We start from the raw sequence: 19,819 nt of genomic DNA, 5'->3' as shown, positions 1-19,819 counted from the left end.
AAAGATAAGCTGGAGAGGCTTGAACTGTATACCATAGGGTAGGGGAAGCCAGTATCTCTGGCCAGTTTATGAACTGAATTCCATGAGTGACGGGCAGACATTGCCACAGAATATTGAGGGAGCCTGGTCCCCTCCTTGAAAATTTCAGGGGGCCCTCAACACCCACCCACCCCCGATGGCATCCCTGACTGCGATAGAAATGAGGCAGCAGAACGCTTTGAAGTCTTTGAATTTGTAAAATAAATAAATAGATAAAGTCACTGCTTTAAGCAGTTATAGAGCTGCTTCTTCTTCTTCTTCTTCTTCTTCTTCTTCTTCTTCTTCTTCTTCTTCTTCTTCTTCTTCTTCTTCTTCTTCTTCAAAGCAACCTTGCAGTGTTCCACATTGAGAATGGTCCACTGGAAATCACCATAGTAGAGATTTGCCCCACCTGCACTGTAGACACTGATCCTCCTGTTTCATCGCCCACAGGTCACTAGAGTACAAGGCAATCTATGGGCTCCACAGAGGTGATGAAGCCAATCCTTTCAATGGCTCTGAACATTTCACCAGGCCTCAGTGAAATGAGAGCCGCAACAGGAGTACCTACCATGTCAGTCATAAAATCGACCAAGGCATTCAGAAATCCATCAGATTCCATCAGTTTCTGAAGGCAGACCATCTCAACATGAATTGTTTTCACACAATGGATAGTTTTTAATTGTTTCTTCCCTGATTTTACTGTGAAATCGCTTTAAGATTTTTTTATGGAAACTGATTCATATATGGAATCGAATCAAATAAATAAATACATTTTCAGGCCAGCTTTCAAAGGAACTAAAAGCTGTGGCAAGTTCTACATACTCCAATTTCTAAATTAATGTTAAAGTTTTGCTATTGTTGAACTGGAATTTAGGAGAATGCAGGAAAAAGTAAAGCCACAGAACAATGAAAATGTGGAAGAAATACCTACATCATAACCTGTGCAGCCATCTTCCAGCTTGCCATTGTTCTATTACAAAAAAAATAAATCTGTGTTTCTGAATCTATAAATTGCAGCCAAGAATATTGACTGACTTTGCAATGGGAGAACGAAGCATGTATTTACAGTTTGGCATACAACTTAGCATACTTAAACCTGCACCTTTTGCGATGTATACTCAAGGGATGCATTATTCAATAACCTAGCTGAGTTGCATGGGAAGTAGACTGCCTTGAAAAATGAAAGACTGCTTGATTTCCACTCCATACAGTGTTATCTATCTGTAACTCATTTTCATGAGTTTGTTAAAGAGGCAGAATCAATACATTGAAAATCCCAGTTACAATATATTACACAGGCATGTGGCCTAACTGTTGGGGAAGATCTACCGTAGTTGCCTCAGCGATTCAGGCACATTCACCATTGGACATTGTTTCTAGAAAGCATGAATTCAAGGCAATTCCACCTTAGAAAAGCACTAGGGCACAGGCATTATCAATTTATGACCCACATTTATTTCAAAGAGCTCAAGATAGCACACGTTTTCTCACTGCCACCATTTTATCCTCACAAAATAGGTTATGGCTAAGAAACGTATTAGACTGAATGACTGACCAAAGGTCACCAATGAATTTTATGGCTGAGTCAAGACTTGAATCTGGGTCTCCCAGTCCTAGTCGGACACTCTGCTATATCACTCTGGCTATTAACTTCCCTCCACCCAACCCATTTTTCTAATCTAATTGGCATTCTTTAAACTTCCTTTAAAATTCCTAAAGAGGTTTTCACATCTTTCAAGAAAAATCTAAATTTGCCTGACGATTTCACAAGTCTTAAATGTATAGGGTTGCAGAAATGGGAAAGGGCTTGGGAAGAGACCTCCAGGTATAGGGCGGTATATAAATTCAATAAGTAATAATAATAATAAAGTTCAAAGGATGAACAAAAGCAGAACAGTCTGAAACTTGGGATTTTAACATAAGAAACTAGAAAACTGTGTTGTGAAGTAGAATAGCATTCAAATGGATAGTTAAAAGGGAACATTACTAAGGAGTTCAGATACGCACAGATTGTTCAAATGCATTGAATTTAAGCATGGTTAGTTTATGCTTCCGCAGAAACTGCCATCTCAACACTACTTAGGGATATAAAAAGTGTACTTGAAAGATGTTGCTTTCATTTGCTTCAAAAGACAGTAGTTCAAGTTGCCTGACAAGTTGCTCCAAACTTAGGGATTTTGTTGCCAGAATCCAAAAGTGGTGCTGGTGTTTCTGTCACTGTCCATGCAGGATAGTGAAAGGTTCTCCTCTACTCCTTCTCACCTGGAGCTACAGCATAGATTACATAGTGGTACAGCACAAATGTCCTGTTAAATTATGAGTCCATTGAGCTTCTATGAAGTACCTGAATGAGAGAGAACTCTCATTTCTTTCCAGAATGGCAGTCTGTGTTGTGGTCTCTAGCAACCAGCATTATGAACAGTCATAATGGTTTAATATGCCCTTTCAACTGGTCCTACATTGCATCCTAATCCATCTCCTAAAATGTTGTTTTCACTGTGCCTCCTATTACAGTTGGTCTTCTGCAGCACTGTCTGCATTTCTTAACAATGGATGGTAAAGACAGCCAATTTTTCAAACCCTAACAATCAAAGAAATTGCAAAATTGCATACTTTTTTTTAAAAAAATGGCAACAAAGAATTTATTATTTGTACCCCGCCCATCCGGCTGGGTCTCCCCAGCCACTCTGACCGCCATATGACTGCCATAGATACCTTTTAATGTTTGCTAAATGGCCAAGAAATAATGGTGATTCTTATTGTCTGAAAAAGACATAAACCAAAAATAGAGATACTAAACTCTATTTTCAATGGCATTTTCAATGTCTGCTGTATACGGAACAGGAATTCTTCCCATTCTAATCTCCAGTGTGTGACTGCTGGCCAGAAGAGGATGCTGCTCCCTTGCTATCTACTGCTGTTGGGTGTAGCTAATGGAATGGTTAAACCACAGAGCCTAGGACTTGCCGATCAGAAGGTCGGCGATTAGAATCCCCGCAACAGGGTGAGCTCCCGTTGCTCAGTCCCAGTTCTTGCCCACCTAGCAGTTTGAAAGCACGTCAAACTGCAAGTAGATAAATAGGTATCGCTCCAGCGGAAAGGTAAACGGCATTTCCATGCATTGCTCTGGTTTGCCAGAAACGGCTTAGTCATGCTGGCCACATTACCCGGAAGCTGTACGCCGGCTCCCTCGAGATGAGCTCCACAACCCCAGAGTCGTCCGTGACTAATGGTCAGGGGTCCCTTTACCTTTACCTAATGGGAAATTGGAGTTCTACAGCTTCCTTATTCAGAGGTTGTTAGAAGGCATCAGGAGCCAATACAACTTTGTCTGTCCATACAGAACCTCATATGTTTCGTCTAAGCAGCCTGTGTCTAGAGATAAAGCTGCTATCGGACTACCTACTGATGTTAAGCACTCGAAGGGCTGCCTGTGTCTCAACACTGTCTCCCCAAAAGAAACCACTGGATCTTTAGGTTAATTTTTCTCCACTTTTAAAACCTGCCACTCAAACCTTGTTTGATTTTACAAGGCAATGCCTCCATAGAAACCATGATTCCCAATTTTTGGTGTTACAGTTAAGAGATTGGGGAAGAGGGAATTGTTTGGTTCACATTCTGATGCAAACCGACCTAATTCACATTTCCCGAATCAAGACAGCTATCCTTTGAAATGCACACTTTTGTGGATTTTGTGATACAATTCTCCAACCAAAACATAGATGATAGATGGAGTGTGCACAAAAGTGTTTATATTGGTGAAAATAATGCACAAAAATGCATGTTATTAAAAAAAAGGTCTTGCAAAAATATGTATGTCACCTGTAAACTGATACAGAAATGAACTTAGGACTGGAAAATGAGAAACTGACAGGAACAAAAATCGACAGATATTCATGTATTGCTAGTTACAAAGAGCAGCTTTTTAAATAGTTCAGCCAATGAGAGAAGGTATCTGTATCAGTTGTGCAAATTGAATTTGAAATTCTCTGGCACTTGAGCTGATTGGGCATGCAAAGCTTTTTAAAAAGCCTCCAGCCTAAAAGTACAAGCCACTATTTCTTTCTTGATGAAATAATTAAAAACAAACAAACCTGTGAACCTACATCCTTCCATTTGGCACTGCCCAATCAATAAATGGGAGCACTTAGTAAGAGCACTAAGAGACAGAGAGAACACCTTTTATTATGTGAAAACAGTTCACCTGCCTGCATGCCTGAAGTAATTGGTACATACAGTACATGCTTTGGAAAATATTCAAAGGCATTTTTTCTGCGTGAGTAAAAAAAAAGCACTCATTGGGACCAAATTGTTTGTTGCACACATTACACAGCCAAGGACTGGGATTCCCCCACCCCCAAGCCAGTGTTTCCAGATTACCTGACAAAGGCCCCTATGGGATGGGATATATATATATATAACCAATGTACATCATCAGTGTTGTTGGGTTACGCAAATTAATGGATTATGGTTCTTATCAATAGCATACAAATGATACTGCACTCAAATCAAGTGGTTTGGTTTTGCTAATGTCTTATCATGGGCGGATATCTCTCTGCACTAACCAGAATGGGTAACATTATGACCTAATGTACCACATGGGACTTCATTGTAAGAATGAAAATCACAGGGAACTGTGAACATCACTCTGAGCTCTTTGGAGAATGGATGGAATCAAAATGTTCTAAAACAAAACGAAACACCCACAAGTGGGAGTTCTGTATTGTTGCAGATATGAGGAAGGTTGGGGACACTTGCCTTTGGAGGACACATGCTAGGCAAAGCAAATTCCCTTTCCACCAACCACCTGAGTCCAGTGCTTAACTTGGTAACATCCAGATGGAGGCTGAATTTCAGAAGACACGGGAAAGGGAGAAACAGCATGGCTGCATCATGCCAGCCTCATGACCATTACATTACACTGGAAAGCTTACAGGGGCTGTTCAAGCTGATGAAACTATAAACCAGCAGGTCTGGTGACCCAGTTTTCCCCCATCTCAATTTACAGCTGGGGGTGACAGTGAAAACTTGGGGACAGGATGGGATACTGCATTAGAACACGTGTGGACCTCCCGTCTCTCCCAAACTGAGCTGCCGACAACCAGAAGTCTTGTACACAAGCCTCCTGTTTAAAACCATTATGAATTGGAGTTATAATGCTACTGATATTTTTATGTGCACGAGTCTTATATGTTTATGCATGGGTGGAACAGGGAAGGAGGAAGGCAGGAGGGAAGGTTACTGTTAAATCAGTTCACCGATTTAGAGCATAAAAGAACATTAATTATTATTGAATCAAGCCAGATGTTTATGCTAAGCTGATAATTTCAATGAATGTCATATTAAATCTCTGCAGGTCAGACTGAAATACTGTCTCAATCACCTCCAAATATGCAGAGGTTAGCTGTCTTTGAAAATGTTCAAAAGTAGGCATTTCTATACAAACTGTACTTGCTTTCTAGTTTTATAAATATCTCACTTTATCAGTACCTATAACATTTCTTTCCAATAATATGGATACCTTATGATGGTTCCTATTATCTTAGGGAAAGATAAATTTGAGACAGCCACTAGAACTAGGATGTGTGATAACAAAACCTACATACAATAGCAGTGTAAGAAAAAAAATTTTTTTAGTAATCTTTTGGTATTTATTTTATTTTGCATTAAAATGCAAAATGCTAGATCCCATTATGAAGACAAATAGGAAAGTACAACTTCATTGTTGGAAACAATTTTCTTCCTATCAATCTGAGGATTCATGCATCAATATTGTAGATGAACTGTTAATTACAAAATCAATTAAAAAAATTATTTCTAAAAACAGTCACGCATTCTGGCTCTCGGGGGGGCAATTTGGGCAGAAGGTCTCATCTCACTAGGACCGCGCCAAATCACAAGTCGTCATCCACAAGTAAGCAAAAGCAATCTGGTTTTTCATTTTTCAGCGCGGCTGAGCCCAGCCTGAGATTGATCGTCACATATGGCCCCAGAAAACAAACTGTCAATACCTTGAATGCTGCAGAATTTGAACAAATAGCCGTCCGCCCATTCAAGCCACTCATTGCATCCCATTTAACAGATTTTATTGACAGTTTCCTTCTTGTAATTAAAGGGAAAACTACTGGCCAGCAACCAAGATAAAGTTCAAAGATAGGGTCAAAACAAAAGCAGATGGAGGGGCATGGTGTGACTGTCAATGGTACATAGCATCAGAGCATGTTATTGACACACAGGTATCTAATGATCGGCACGTCATTAAAGAGGGATCTATCATGAACTTTATGCAAATGCTAAAAGGGACTTAAGACCACAATAAAGCATTAGGGAGGCACAAAAGAAAAAAACAACAAAGAACAAACGATTTTTTACTTATCAGACACCGGCTCACTGCTTCAGCACGTTTAAGTTCAAATGCAGAGAAGAATCCTTCCTTGATTTCTTAACCCCTTCTGAACAAGTTATATCTGCCTGTTAAACAGCTACCATAAAAAATCAAATTTGTATGGTGAAGGAGAGTTCCTGTAAGATTAAACAGTGATTTGCTCCCTTTTCTGATAAAACCTGAGTTCACCTTTCTTATTGAGTTCACTGTGTTTAGTAGCCGGATTGAAGTAGATCATATATTATATTTAGTCATGGGCGCATCCATTCTATTGGGTTTAAGTGAACTGATTAGACTTATCTGGATTATGAAATGGATTTAAGCAGAACAACGTTTATGTTTATTGAAAAGCATCTTTGCTTTTAATACCTTCTGAATTTTCTGGCATCTTTTAACCAAATTAGAAACCATGTGCAACAAATGCATATACTCATAGATCTTCCCTTAATTTGAACTAACTTGTTTCTAGCCATTCAGCATTGTCCTGTAGTAGTATAACTAAGAATTACTTATTCCTACTGTCATGTTTAGAAATTGTCATGCAGAAGGTATTAGAGGAAGGGGTGGGGGGAAATGACATGAGCCATCATGCCAATCTGCCAACCTGAATTAGCAAGCGCGATAGCTTTGAGGGTGACAAACTCTTCTTTCTCCAGCTTCATGCTCTTGTATTTTTTTACCAGTTGCAGGATGGCATTGTTGAGGTCAAGAAGGCCTGCTAATTTAGACTGATCTTCATCCATGATATAGTCTTCAGCATAGACAAGCTCGTCCTCAAAGGAAAGTGATCGGTATACAACGCCCAGAATCAAAATCTCCATCCAAGCACTCTGCAGAAGGCTCATCTGGTCAGCAAGCGATAAAGTGGAAAATCCTAAACCAGGAAGGAAAGTACACAGAAATATAATTAAAATGATCCTGGGCCACCATAATTCTGCATTATAACTATTCTTTCGTGCTTGCTGTTGTTATGTAAGTTATAAATCTTTACCTGTGGATTCCACCCCCTCTGCTCTTCAAGATCAGTACAACATAAAATTATTACAGTAAAAGTTTCATCAAGTCAACTTGAATTTGCATGCCTCATGTGGGGTTTTTTAAATTAAATTTTGGAAAATTTTTGTTAGCAACATGAATTTGCTGCTTTTTAAATAATACATTCCTATCATTGTCTGTGAATACATGCCCCCAAATAATATTCTAAGCACCTATTACATTGAAGCTCTAATTTAATACTTTTAATACCTTAAAGTATTTAGATCAAATAGCTGTTTATGAACACTCTGGCAATAATGGCCATGCTTGGTATGAGAGACGCTAACGTTGCATGCATATGCACGCACACACACACACACAAGCAAATCAAATAACCTCAGCTTATTTCTGAGTAGATATGTATAGGATTGCACTTTAAAGATGTCAGGGTCCACTTTAAAGGGGGTAATTATTATTATGAGTAACAAAAAGAACACTTTTTAAGGGAAATTTTTTTATATACTTTACTAGAATGATGAAGATGATCACAACAAAAAGCAAAGTGCTTCTTGAACTTCAACCTCTGCATAAACAGAAGCAAGACCTATCCTCTTCAGAAAAGACACTAATTACTTTTGTAATGGCTTCTGCCTCTACTACAGTACTGAAATAGCAGAATGGCACATTAAAGTGCCTAGTGAATAGTAATCACACCATCATTTTTGAGAGAGACTGAAAATATAATAATGCTTCTTAATTAATTTAAGTTTTGCTTTTGTTTCACTCCTCCCCTCCTTTCCTTCCTAATAGGATCACTAAGGCCAAACATCTTTACTGTTTTACCTTTCAGGCTCCTGTTTACAGTAGCTGTTAATTTATTATCTCCGACTGCTAATATCCCCCCATCACATAAGGTGCTAGTGAAGAGGCGATTTCCTGGCCTATTGGTGAAACTTAGTGTTTTGCCAGTTGGCACCGGTATCTATCAAGTACTTAATAAAATCATCAAAGGGGATTAGTCAAGCTTTTCGTAAGGGGGTCTTAAGACATGTCTAAAGCTTTCATTTGGTTGTTTATGGAACTGCTTACATGTGCTTTGACAAGGATAGTGCTGAAAGAATAGTCTGTTTTTGTTGCTCATTTAGCTTTAAACACATTGCCCTTCTCTTTTGAAGGCCCCTTCCTTATAACAGAATAAGTGTCTAGAATATGATAGAAAACAAAAGGAGTGGGGAAGCCACATGCATCAGTTTAGATTAAGACTACTGCAGAATTCAGAAATGAACCTGTTAAAACAAAAAGATAATTACGGTACTTCAAGTCAGGAGGCACAAACTGTATTAAAAAACCAATGTCAAGTGGGCACTGAAAACCATTCCTTTTATATATCTATAACTGTGATTTTAAATACTGTGTTTTGTGCTTTGTGGGAAAGGACATTTGTCCTTAAGAGCATAAAGATTTTTTTTAAAAAAAACACATTATCAAACAAGTCAATACAACCTCTCTGTAAGATGACAACGGATAATGCCACACTTCTTGTTGTAAATGGAAGGAAATGGAACAGAAATAATAATTTGAAAGGGTAAAAAAAGAGGAATGCATATTTTCAATTAGCTCCAGCATCACTGTCTTTTTCCTTTCTCTCAAGAACCAGTTTTTCTGTTGCAGCAGATGGACAGAGAACGTAGCCTGCAGCTCTGTCCTGTGACAGCCCCATTCTCCCTCCCAGACACTGCTGTTAGTAAATAGATTTACACATTCTCCAATCTCCACACATCTTTCTGCCGAATAATTAAAAGCAGGATGATTAGTTTATTGAGTGGAAGGAGGAACTTTTTTATTGAGGTCCGTCCATGATTTTTATCAGGGCCAGCACTTTTACGGTTGTCATGAGGGTGCAGGCATCCAATTTTTCTTATCTGCCTGATTAATACAAACGCTGTTTCAGGACGCATTAATTAACAGATACAAATCTACGTTCTCATGGAAGGATCAATACAGAGAAGAAAAGAGGCATCAATGTGAATTTAGTGCTGATGATGGAGAAGGCACTCTATTGACATTTACGTGCACGGAAACTTTAAAGTAGCAGTAGAGCCCTTTTGTCCCTGCGATTTACAAAGTAACATTTTTTTTAACTACAACAATGTTTCACACACTTCTGAGGCATTTAATTAAGCAAAGGGCAATAAAATCCCTTTTGATCACAAAAGAAGTTTTAATTTCAAGCATTTTCCTTTCTATCCACCCCCACACCTTAGAAAGATTCCTACTTCGTTTTTTTTTTATGTACCAAGTTTTGAGTGCAGTTTTCTTTTGTAAAAGGATACTAAACTACCGTGTGATTTGCTAGCAAAATTACAGTAGCAGACAATGAAAAACAAAACCCTCAAATCAGGGCAGGTTACTGAAATTTGGCCCGGACATTTGGTTAGATTTTACAAATGACATTCCATTTCATTTCAGATCTGGTCCATGATCCTCAAGTAGCTTTAATACAACTAAGCTTCCCCCTTTGTTACTGGATGTGCAACATAAGGCTTCCTCAAAAGTGGTAAAGGAAGCTGGATGGTTAAATTTGGATACTGTAAAAACAACGTATGTGTATTTTTATTTTATTTTTTAAAAACCAGGGTTACATTGTTTGATCTGTAGTTTGCAAAAACATAAGATGCAGTTGATGAAAATATTCCAAGCAATACAGATACCCACACAGAGTGCCCATATATTTGTCTATAAATGACAGTGTTTACATGTTAAAAATAATTCAAAAACCTGAAGCTTTCATGAATAAAACCAGCCATTTTAAAAAATGCATAATTTGCCATACTAGGAAGAAAACAAACAAACAATCAAACACCTACATCCTTTTCTTTTGTGACAAGGGATTTCTTTCACTCCATAAGAAATGAAAAACCCAAACCGACTATAAAAAACATTTCTAGCCCCTCGCCACTTAGTTGTTTCCCAAGATATAGAAGATCCTCGCTTGCCATTATGCTACTGAACTTTGTGTTTTGTATTACACAGCACCTTAATCCCTAGGATTTGACAGGTCATAGTTTTAAATGTTCAACTACATTATGGTTTTTAAAAATACACTTCAATATATTGCGGTGCATTTCCCCCACAGCACAGACCAATTCCAGGCATACTGGTGACAACTTTGATCTCTCTCCGTCTCCCTCTGCATGTCAGTGCCATTTAATGTATCCCAGGCATTTTGCTAGCAGAATGACTCTGTACCTTGACCTGCAGTTAAATAGCATGTTTATCTGCGAGACAGTGTGCTCCAAATAAACCAGATGACAGTTTGGAATAACGTCATTTGGAAGGATTGAAAAGCTTCTCAAGAGTCAGGTACCCCGGAGGTAATAGGCTTGAAGGAAGCATGTTCTGTGCCAACCCTCCTGCCATCTTCTACTTGAAGCTCATGTACTTGACAATAACGCCATGGGCACTTGTCAAGACTCCCCCCTTTACTCTCTCTCCCCCCCCACTGGTTCCCCCCCTTCTTTTTTTGGCCTGGCAAACTGATGCACTTTGCAGTCAACTTACAAAAAAGGCTAAGCATTTGAAAGTGTGAAGGGCAAAAAATATCTGACGGCTAGTCTTCAAAAATACACTTTCATTTCACAAAGCATAAATGTTTGTTTCCCGAGCCCAGTGTTGACAGAAATAGGCTGCAGTGCAGGCATAAGAACTTAACCCCTGCTAGGCATTCTCTACTGTACCATTTTCATGTTGCTCAGTCCGAGGCATTGTAAATCCACCTAGATTCTTGTAAATAGCTATAAACAATGGAGCTGCATTGCTGGTTGCTGGTGTCCTCTCTCCCCCACACACTCGCCCTGTGCCAACATCTTTTCCCTCCTACCGGTATGTTGAATGCAGACTCTCGTTCACTATAAATAGAGACCTTTCAAAGAACTGCACCTTACACTCCAATCGTAATTATACACTAATGACTCACTGATATCACTAACTATGCGCTGATTGAGTAACTGAACAGTTGTTTGATGCCCCCCTCCTTTTGCCCACACGTCTATAAAACTAACACTTGGAGAAAGTGAGGAATAAAGGGGTAACACAGCGGTTGGCATTTTTGTTACCAATTCAAACCTTTGCAATATTATTGCTAATGAAATGAATTTCTCAACTACAGTTTCCATACACATGAAGTAATCTTTTAAACCTGACAATTTGGACCATTTGCTCTTCATGTAGCACACATTCCAATGTAGCCTAAATTGTTTGCATGCTTAAAGATGCTTTGCAGGACCCCATAGACACTAAAGGCGCATCTGTGGTGCCCTCAGCATAGTGTGTGTGTGTGCGCGCACACACACACACACACACACATGCATGCCATACAGCTATGTATGATCTGAGAAGGGATGCCATCTATTGCTTTCTACTGCTTCTTTTATTCTAATTCTTCCCTGACAAAGGTTGATTTCATCTGGGATTTGGGACTCTATAAAGCAAGCAGACTCATTCATGTCTCCATTTTTAAAACCCTTTGTTACTACTGTGAATGAAGTATACAAGCATCTTGCACACTTTAGTCACGATTCAATGCCCCTCCCCCGGCATGTATGCAGTGACTTCCATGTCTGAAATCCCAGATAAAATACATCAGATAAAACTTTTATATAATCTCATACACCAAAGCATTTTAATGAGGTGAGGTAAGGTCGCACATTCAGCTGCCAGCAATCAAAGGCACAGCAACCAAATGGTGTACATCAGGCATGTTCAACAGGTAGACCGTGATCTACCTGTAGATCACTGGATGTCTGTGGTTGATCACTGGCTCCCCCAAATAAGCTCAGCAAGTTTTGTTCCCCTATAAAAAGGACCTGAACCTCCCAAAACAGGGCTTTCATTTCATAAAAAAGCTCAACAACTTAGACCTGAACCCCCCAAAAGGGGGTAGATCACTGCCCATTTTTAACTGTGAGTAGATCTCAGCCTCTTGGGAGTTGGCCACCCCTGGTGTACATGTATGCATGAAACTATGAATCAGCCCTTGTGTGCTCAGGTAAGCACACAACATTGTGCTGCTGTTCTAAAATTATATTTGTACAGGTAAGGTAAAGGAAAAGGACCCCAGGGTAGTTAAGTCCAGTCAAAGGCAACTATGGGGTATGGCGCTCATCTCGCTTCAGGCCAAGGGAGCCAGCGTTTTCTGGGTCATGAGGCCAGCATGAGTAAACTGCTTCTGGGGCAACGGGGCACTGTGATGAGTGGCAGAGCATATGGAAACACTATTTACCTTCCCGCTGAAACGGTACCCATTTATCTACTCACACCGGTATGCTTTCGAACTGCTAGGTTGTCAGAAGCTGGGACAGAGCAACGGGAGCTCACTCCGTTGTGCAGATTTGAACCACCAACCTTCTGGTCGGCAAGCCCAAGAGGACAAAGTGGTTTAGACCACAGCGCCACCCATGGAATTTCTATGTCAAAGGTCCATTTGACATGCAAATCAAAGTCAATATTTCACAACTGAAATATCAAGTTCTGGGGGCTCTGATTTTTCAGTAATTTGCAGTGCATGGTACTCATTTGCATAATGAGGGCTGCAATTAGGACAAAAATATTTAAAAGGTAATGAAACAACAAAGCCAAAATATAAAAGATTTTTCCATACTTCAAATATCTGTCATGTGTATAGTAAAAGAGTTAAACATTTAAGCAAATTCAGAACTTTTGGAATTTGCAGGTGCCCTTTAGCACTATGGTTGATTAACACATGCAATCCTGCCACTTGCTTTCTCCAATGAATTCTTCTTCCGTTCTTTGCATGCAGCCTATTTGGTCATTTCTCCAAGAAGGCCAAGAAGCTTGGAGGCAAAGAGGGATACACAAACCCTACCTTTTAGAACTCAATCAGGTTCCAATAGTGTTTGGAATACTATATAGCAATAATGTCTTAATAACTTGAGTGTGGATCCTGCTAAAAGTCAATTTAGAAATGATGCTCGTTGTCACACTCATTTATTTCTATATCTGTCCTGTCGTGTTCACATGGGTATCTAATTTTAACATAAAATTGTGTGAGGGACTGACTGGACAACAAGGAGTGGTGGGAGGAACCAGCCGGGGAACCCCCAAGGGAGATCCCACAGGAGGAAGGCTCAGAGCCCGAGGACTGGTGGTGAGACACTGAGGAGAGGTCAGAAAGGGAAGTTTGGGAGGAGATGCTGGATACTGAAGGGACAACAGGGTTTAGTGAACAGGAGGAACCTGTGACAGGGAGCAGTTCAGACTCTGAGGATGAAGCAGAAGAGACTGCTGAAGAATCCCAGGAGTCTCCTTCTCCAAGTACAACAAGCTCTCCTTCCTGCTGATCTACAAGAGCATGTGGAGGGAAGAACAGAGACCAGAGGTATGCAGACACAGTTTGAGACTGCTTGGGAAACATCTGGGAAAGAAGGAGCCTTAGGAGGGGTGGAAGACAGGTACCTTTAGTCCTAGCAACTGCTTTATAGAGGCAAAACCTACTGGGCAATGTTATTTAGTTGTATGCCATTTCCTTGAATAAAGAGTGAACTTCACTGACAACTGACTGTTTCTTTGTGCTGACCTGCACCTGACTCCAGCCTTGACCAAGTGGTGCATGACTGAGCGTTACTGACTCTCCGGTCTCCCCTGCCTTACTTCTCCATGTTCCTTGGCTTCAGCTTGGCTCACTATCAGTATCAGAGCCGACCTGGGGGAAGAAGGAGTTGGGCAATATACAGCAAGGAATTAAGGCAGGGAAGAAAGGAAAGTGCACCCCATGGGCCTTTTGATATTAAAAGTAGACCTAGATGCCTTGTGAACAGGGCAAACGTGCGGACAAAAGATGGCAGTACAACATTACACAAATGAGACGGGGGTCATTTCAGGTTATTCCAATTCCCTGGAACTACTGCATTCAGTGAAAAATGGAAAAGGGTGTTTGGTTCACTGCCTCCTACCCCATTCAACCTTGTGTGGGTTATAATGCCTGCATTGAGTACTACTATGTCCCCCCCCCCCCCGCCCCTATTTATTTATTTAAAGCATTTCAAAAACTCTACAGTTCTATGATAAAATGGCTATACCCTAAGTGGTATGCAAAAACAACATATAACAAATAAACAACATATTAAAACTAATTTAGCAGCATTATAAAACAGATAAGACAGAAAAATGCAAAAATAGAAATTAAGAAATAAGGTTCAATTTTATGGGTCAAAAAAAGCCATGGGAGGATGTCTTCATGGACATCTTAGGCAACTAATATATGATACTTCGCGAATGGCAGAGAGAAGGCCATTCTGCAGTGCAGCGGCAATAGCATAAAATGCCCATTTTCAGGTCACTGTCCTGTGATGTTATATGTGGTGCAGTGCTATGAGTAAAATTTCCCCAGATGATCTAAGTGATCTTACAGGACTATGCAGGGGCAAGAGGCCTTTTAGGTAACCAGGTCCCAAGTTGTTCAGAGCTTTATGTGTGAGTAACAAGGCCCTGAACATAGCATAGTAGCACTTCTCTCAGGACAGGTGTAATATGCAGGCCTCTAGGGTGCTCTGTATAACAACCTGGTCATAGTTTGAAAGCATGATTTAGATGAGAGTTAGAAATTTTATTAAGCACTGAGAGTGGCTAGGGCAACCCAGTTAGATGGGTGGGGTACAAGTATAATAATAATATCTTGTATCATGCACATTGTATCATGTCTCCCTGCTTATTTAACTTATATGCAGAATTCATCATGCGAAAGGCTGGACTGGATGAATCCCAAACCGAAATTAAGATTGCCGGAAGAAATATCAACAACCTCAGATATGCTGATGACACAACCTTGATGGCAGAAAGTGAGGAGGAACTGAAGAATCTTTTAATGAGGGTGAAAGTGGAGAGTGCAAAATATGGTCTGAAGCTCAACATCAAAGAAACTAAGATCATGGCCACTGGTCCCATCACCTCCTGACAAATAGAAGGGAAAGAAATGGAGGCAGTGAGATATTTTACTTTCTTGGGTTCCATGATCACTGCAGATGGTGACAGCAGTCACGAAATTAAAAGACGCCTGCTTCTTGGGAGAAAAGCAATGACAAACCTAGACAGCATCTTAAAAAGCGGAGACATCACCTTGCCGACAAAGGTCCATATAGTTAAAGCTATGGTTTTCCCAGTCGTGATGTATGGAAGTGAGAGCTGGACCATAAAGAAGGCTGATCGCCGAAGAATTGATGCTTTTGAATTGTGGTGCTGGAGGAGACTCTTGAGAGTCCCATGGACTGCAAGAAGATCAAACCTATCCATTCTGAAGGAAATCAGCCCTGAGTGCTCACTGGAAGGACAGATCCTGAAGCTGAGGCTCCAATACTTTGGCCACCTCATGAGAAGAGAAGACTCCCTGGAAAAGAGGAGTGTGGGGGAAGCGCACCGCCCCCGGCAGCGCAATCCTGGTGGGGTGTCATCATGGCTGCCCCTCCACCTGCGCGGGGTGCCATGCCCCCCACAGACGACGTACCACACCCCCCAGGATGCACACCATGCCCCCCAGGACACGCGCCATGTCCCTGTGGGCGGCGTGTCACGCCCCTGCGGGTGGCGCACCAGGCCTGCCCCACCTGCTTTCCGCCCCCTGGTGCCAGAGCATGAAGCTCCGACACTGCCTTTAATGCCTATATTTCACCTTCTGCTGCCTACCTAGCAGGCCCACCCTATTCTGTGGAGCTCAAACTGCAAATATATACAGCACAAAGCCTGGGGAGAAACTAGGCTTTATTTCACCCGGGTCAAAAACCCAGTTTGGCATCCCTCATGTGAATCTGCATACATACATACTGTACACAGGCTGGGAGCCTCAATGAGACCGCTCTGGAGGCTTTACCCGAGGCTAAACACCCCCCAGCTGGCTATGGCTGTACACAAAACAATGAATGGGGGGTAGGTAGCCAAATGGAAAATAACCTCAAAAGGGAGATAGAATGCTGATAAGTCATGCAGCTAGACAAAGTAAATAGGTTTAAGTATTTGTTTTATTTATGCAGAAGTCTTCTCTTTCAAACAAGGCTAAAAAGGCTAAGTGAAACCTTTCACTGCAACTGTCATGACAAGATGCTTCCCACATAACTTCTCAATATAGTTGGCCATTTTCTCCATTTCTTATTTAAATGCATATATTTATGTTCTTTTCATTCCTTTTTAAATTGCAAGTTCATATAAATATAAAATAATTGTTTATAACAGACATGGGGGGGGGGGGAATGCTGACCATCAGCACTTTTCCAATGAACCCTACTGATAGAACTGCACGTGCTGCGAAACAGATAAGAGAAACCCAGGGCTTTTAACGCCACACTACTTTCATCTCCTTGAAACAAGAGCAGATAGGTGGCATGGCAATAAAAATGCATTCACACTGCACGTCCATCTCAATCCATTAAGAACAATAGATTCTCACTAAGCAAATATTCGCTTGTCAGAAGTATTTGCAACAGTGGATTCATTCAGCAGGACTAAGTAAGTGAGGTTCACAGCAATTTAAAAGCAGCAAATTAGACATTTACAAACAGTGAAGATGCTGCTTGTCTAGCGTGACCTTTCACTCAGGCCATACAAGAAGGTGTTAATGTAATTTAAATGCCAGTTAGAAAGATTTCACTGGACTCTTTTACCTTCTCTAAAGCCTTACATAACATTCCTAAAGAGGAACAATTTAAGCTTGTCATTGTTTTTTTCCGCAAGGAGGCTTCTATCTCTGAGGTAACCACCTTGCAGGATGTAGCTGTTTAAATCAAAAGCTTTGTTTCCTAAAAAGAAAATTTGCCTGCTTGTTAGCTTTTATTTCTATCTACAGCTGTCACATTTTTCCCCACTCCTTTTTTAAAAAAGGCCATTCCTACACGCGGGAGGGAGGACTTCCAGAGAGCAACATTGAGGGACATGTGCTTGGGCCTGTGGAGTGCCACAGGGTCCCACGCCATCCTTCATGCTCTTTAACAATTAGAGCTGTGCACCTTCAGCAAGTCTTTTGGGCCCTCCTGATATAGTTTGTATTTTGGTTTCTGAACCTTTCAATTTTCTGCAAGGCCTACAGAACTTTTTGATTTGTATGATGCCATTTTTGTGTGTGTTAACATTGTACATGGTGACTTCTGTATCACTCTGCAATTTCTTAAAGAAGAGTGGTTGGTTGGTTAATTAATTAATTAATTAAATAATTAACAAAATATTATAACTCAGAGACAAATCATGTGTGAAGGGAACTTGGAGATCATCTAGTCCAAGCCTTTGCTCAACACAAGACCTATTGTGTAGGATGCAACTATCTCTTTATTGCAACTACACACCCAGCCTCTGCTTACTGCTTCCAGTAAAGGACAGTCCACCACCTCCCAAGGCAGGCTATATACTACTGCTGAAGAGCTCTTACTACAGTGGTACCTCGGGTTAAGAACTTAATTTGTTCTGGAGGTCCGTTCTTAACCTGAAACTGTTCTTAACCTGAGGTACCACTTTAGCTAATGGGGGCTCCCGCTGCTGCCGCGCTGTCGCCATCGCACGATTTCTGTTCTCATCCTGAAGCAAAGTTCTTAACCTGAGGTACTATTTCCGGGTTAGTGGAGTCTGTAATCTAAATGTTTGTAACCCGAGGTACCACTGTACCTCACCAATCCAACAGCACAGGGAATACACCAGAATAGTGCTTTGTTTAATAGCAGAAGGAAAAGCTTTCAATCTGCTTTTTGTGGGTACAAAAGAGCAACAGAGAAGAGTGGAGAGAATGTGAGCCTTAGCCTTGCTGCAGCAAATTCAGGAAACCAAGCTTTTTTTAAAAAAATTACTTATTAATTGGCCAACATCTTTGGTCTCTCTCACACCATCAGTCCCAAACCCCTTTTAATACATCTTAAGTTCCGTTTAGGGATCTATGTGTTTGCTCCAAACGAGCAGCTGTACTCTGCTTGTCAGATGAGTTCAGTGTCTTGCATGTGTTTTGTGGCCACAACTATTTCAGCTACATGGTATCATGTGAAACAAATACCCTTGAGAGTTTGTTCGTTTGTGCCACTTTCTGCTGTCTCATTACATTTTGCTGCTAGTGTCCTCCAATCTCAGAACTTAATTTGTTCTGGAGGTCCGTTCTTAACCTGAAACTGTTCTTAACCTGAGGTACCACTTTAGCTAATGGGGCCTCCCGCTGCTGCCGCGCCGCCGCCATCGCACGATTTCTGTCCTCATCCTGAAGCAAAGTTCTTAACCCAAGGTACTATTTCTGGGGTAGTGGAGTCTGTAACCTGAAGTGTCTGTAACCTGAAACGCCTGTAACCTGAGGTACCACTGTATTAGGAACTTTCTCCGAATCGTTAGCTAAAACCTACTTCCTTACAACTTCCACCCACTGCTCTATTCTTGCTTCATACTGGGAACAAGTCTGCTTCATACTGGAATAGACATTTGTAGGTGATTCTTTAAAGTGGCACTACATTATTTCAACAGAAGATTTGGTTTATCATTCTCGCCAAAGTTCCAAACACATTTTCTATGTGGCATGTAGCTGGTAGTCACATTCCACCTGGTCTGGCTGCTGAGTTCATGGGTAGGCAACTAAGGCCCGGGGGACAGATCTGGCCCAATCGCCTTCTAAATCTGGCCAGTGGACGGTCTGGGGATCAAAGTGTTTTTACATGAGTAGAATGTGTCCTTTTATATATTAAAATGCATCTCTGGGTTATTTGTGGGGCATACGAATTCGTTCTTTTTTTCTTTCTTTCCAAAATATAGTCTGCCCCCCCCACAAGGTTGGAGGGGCAGGGGACTGGCTCCCTGCTGAAAAAGTTTGCTGACCCCTTTACTGCTGCCTGTCGGTGTGAATGAGTCAAGGCCCTCAGTAGATAGGGGGGGGGAGTTTTTAGTAGTAGTGAATTGGACAAATTTCCCCTACATATTGGACACAGGTTGCTGCCTCCTCTATGGTGATAGATGCTATTAATTTGGGTACCATAACTTGAATAGGTTAACAGGTTTGGGCTGTTAACGAGACATCTGGTTGATAAATATGACCTATCTAGTTGTGTCTTAAAAATCTAATAGATAAAACTACAGATGCAAAATTGAGAAACCTTCCCTTTCTAAGGTTATCCTACAATGCTACAATATTAAACAAAAATGAAAAAAAAATCACCTTTAGACTTTTACAAAAGGTAGGATGAAAAGAATCCCCCCCCCCAAAAAATTAGCTGCTTCTTAAATAATCAAAGCAATATAATTTTTTCAGGGCTTTAAAAAAACCAACAACAGCAGAGCTAAACCTCTTAAACAACCAGTCAAATGATTAAAGATTTACTCTCTGTTATGGTTCGCAAGAAGAGGCAAGTCCCAAATAATGTGGAACCCCAGTAAGACTAGGGTTGCCATAGTGTTGTTAAGCTTTCTTTAGGAAGA

General features: G+C 40.7%; 1 protein-coding gene across 9 annotated transcripts in view; it reads right to left on the bottom strand.

The window, feature by feature from the left end:
• The window catches only part of ESRRG (estrogen related receptor gamma), a 465,740-nt gene that overhangs the window by 9,722 nt on the left and 436,199 nt on the right, over positions 1-19,819 (bottom strand). For 8 of the 9 annotated variants that reach the window (XM_035111337.2, XM_060272996.1, XM_035111336.2 and 5 more), the window contains one exon: positions 7,011-7,280. In XM_035111337.2, the coding sequence (XP_034967228.1) occupies positions 7,011-7,280 (270 nt within the window). The remainder of the gene's footprint in view (positions 1-7,010; positions 7,281-19,819) is intronic. The other variant, XM_035111345.2, reaches the window with a different exon arrangement.

The sequence above is a fragment of the Zootoca vivipara genome, chromosome 3 (genome assembly GCF_963506605.1).
Source record: "Zootoca vivipara chromosome 3, rZooViv1.1, whole genome shotgun sequence".
Lineage (NCBI taxonomy): Eukaryota > Metazoa > Chordata > Lepidosauria > Squamata > Lacertidae > Zootoca > Zootoca vivipara.
The sequence above is the reverse complement of the archived record's forward strand: the minus strand, read 5'-3'. Positions and strand labels throughout refer to the sequence as shown.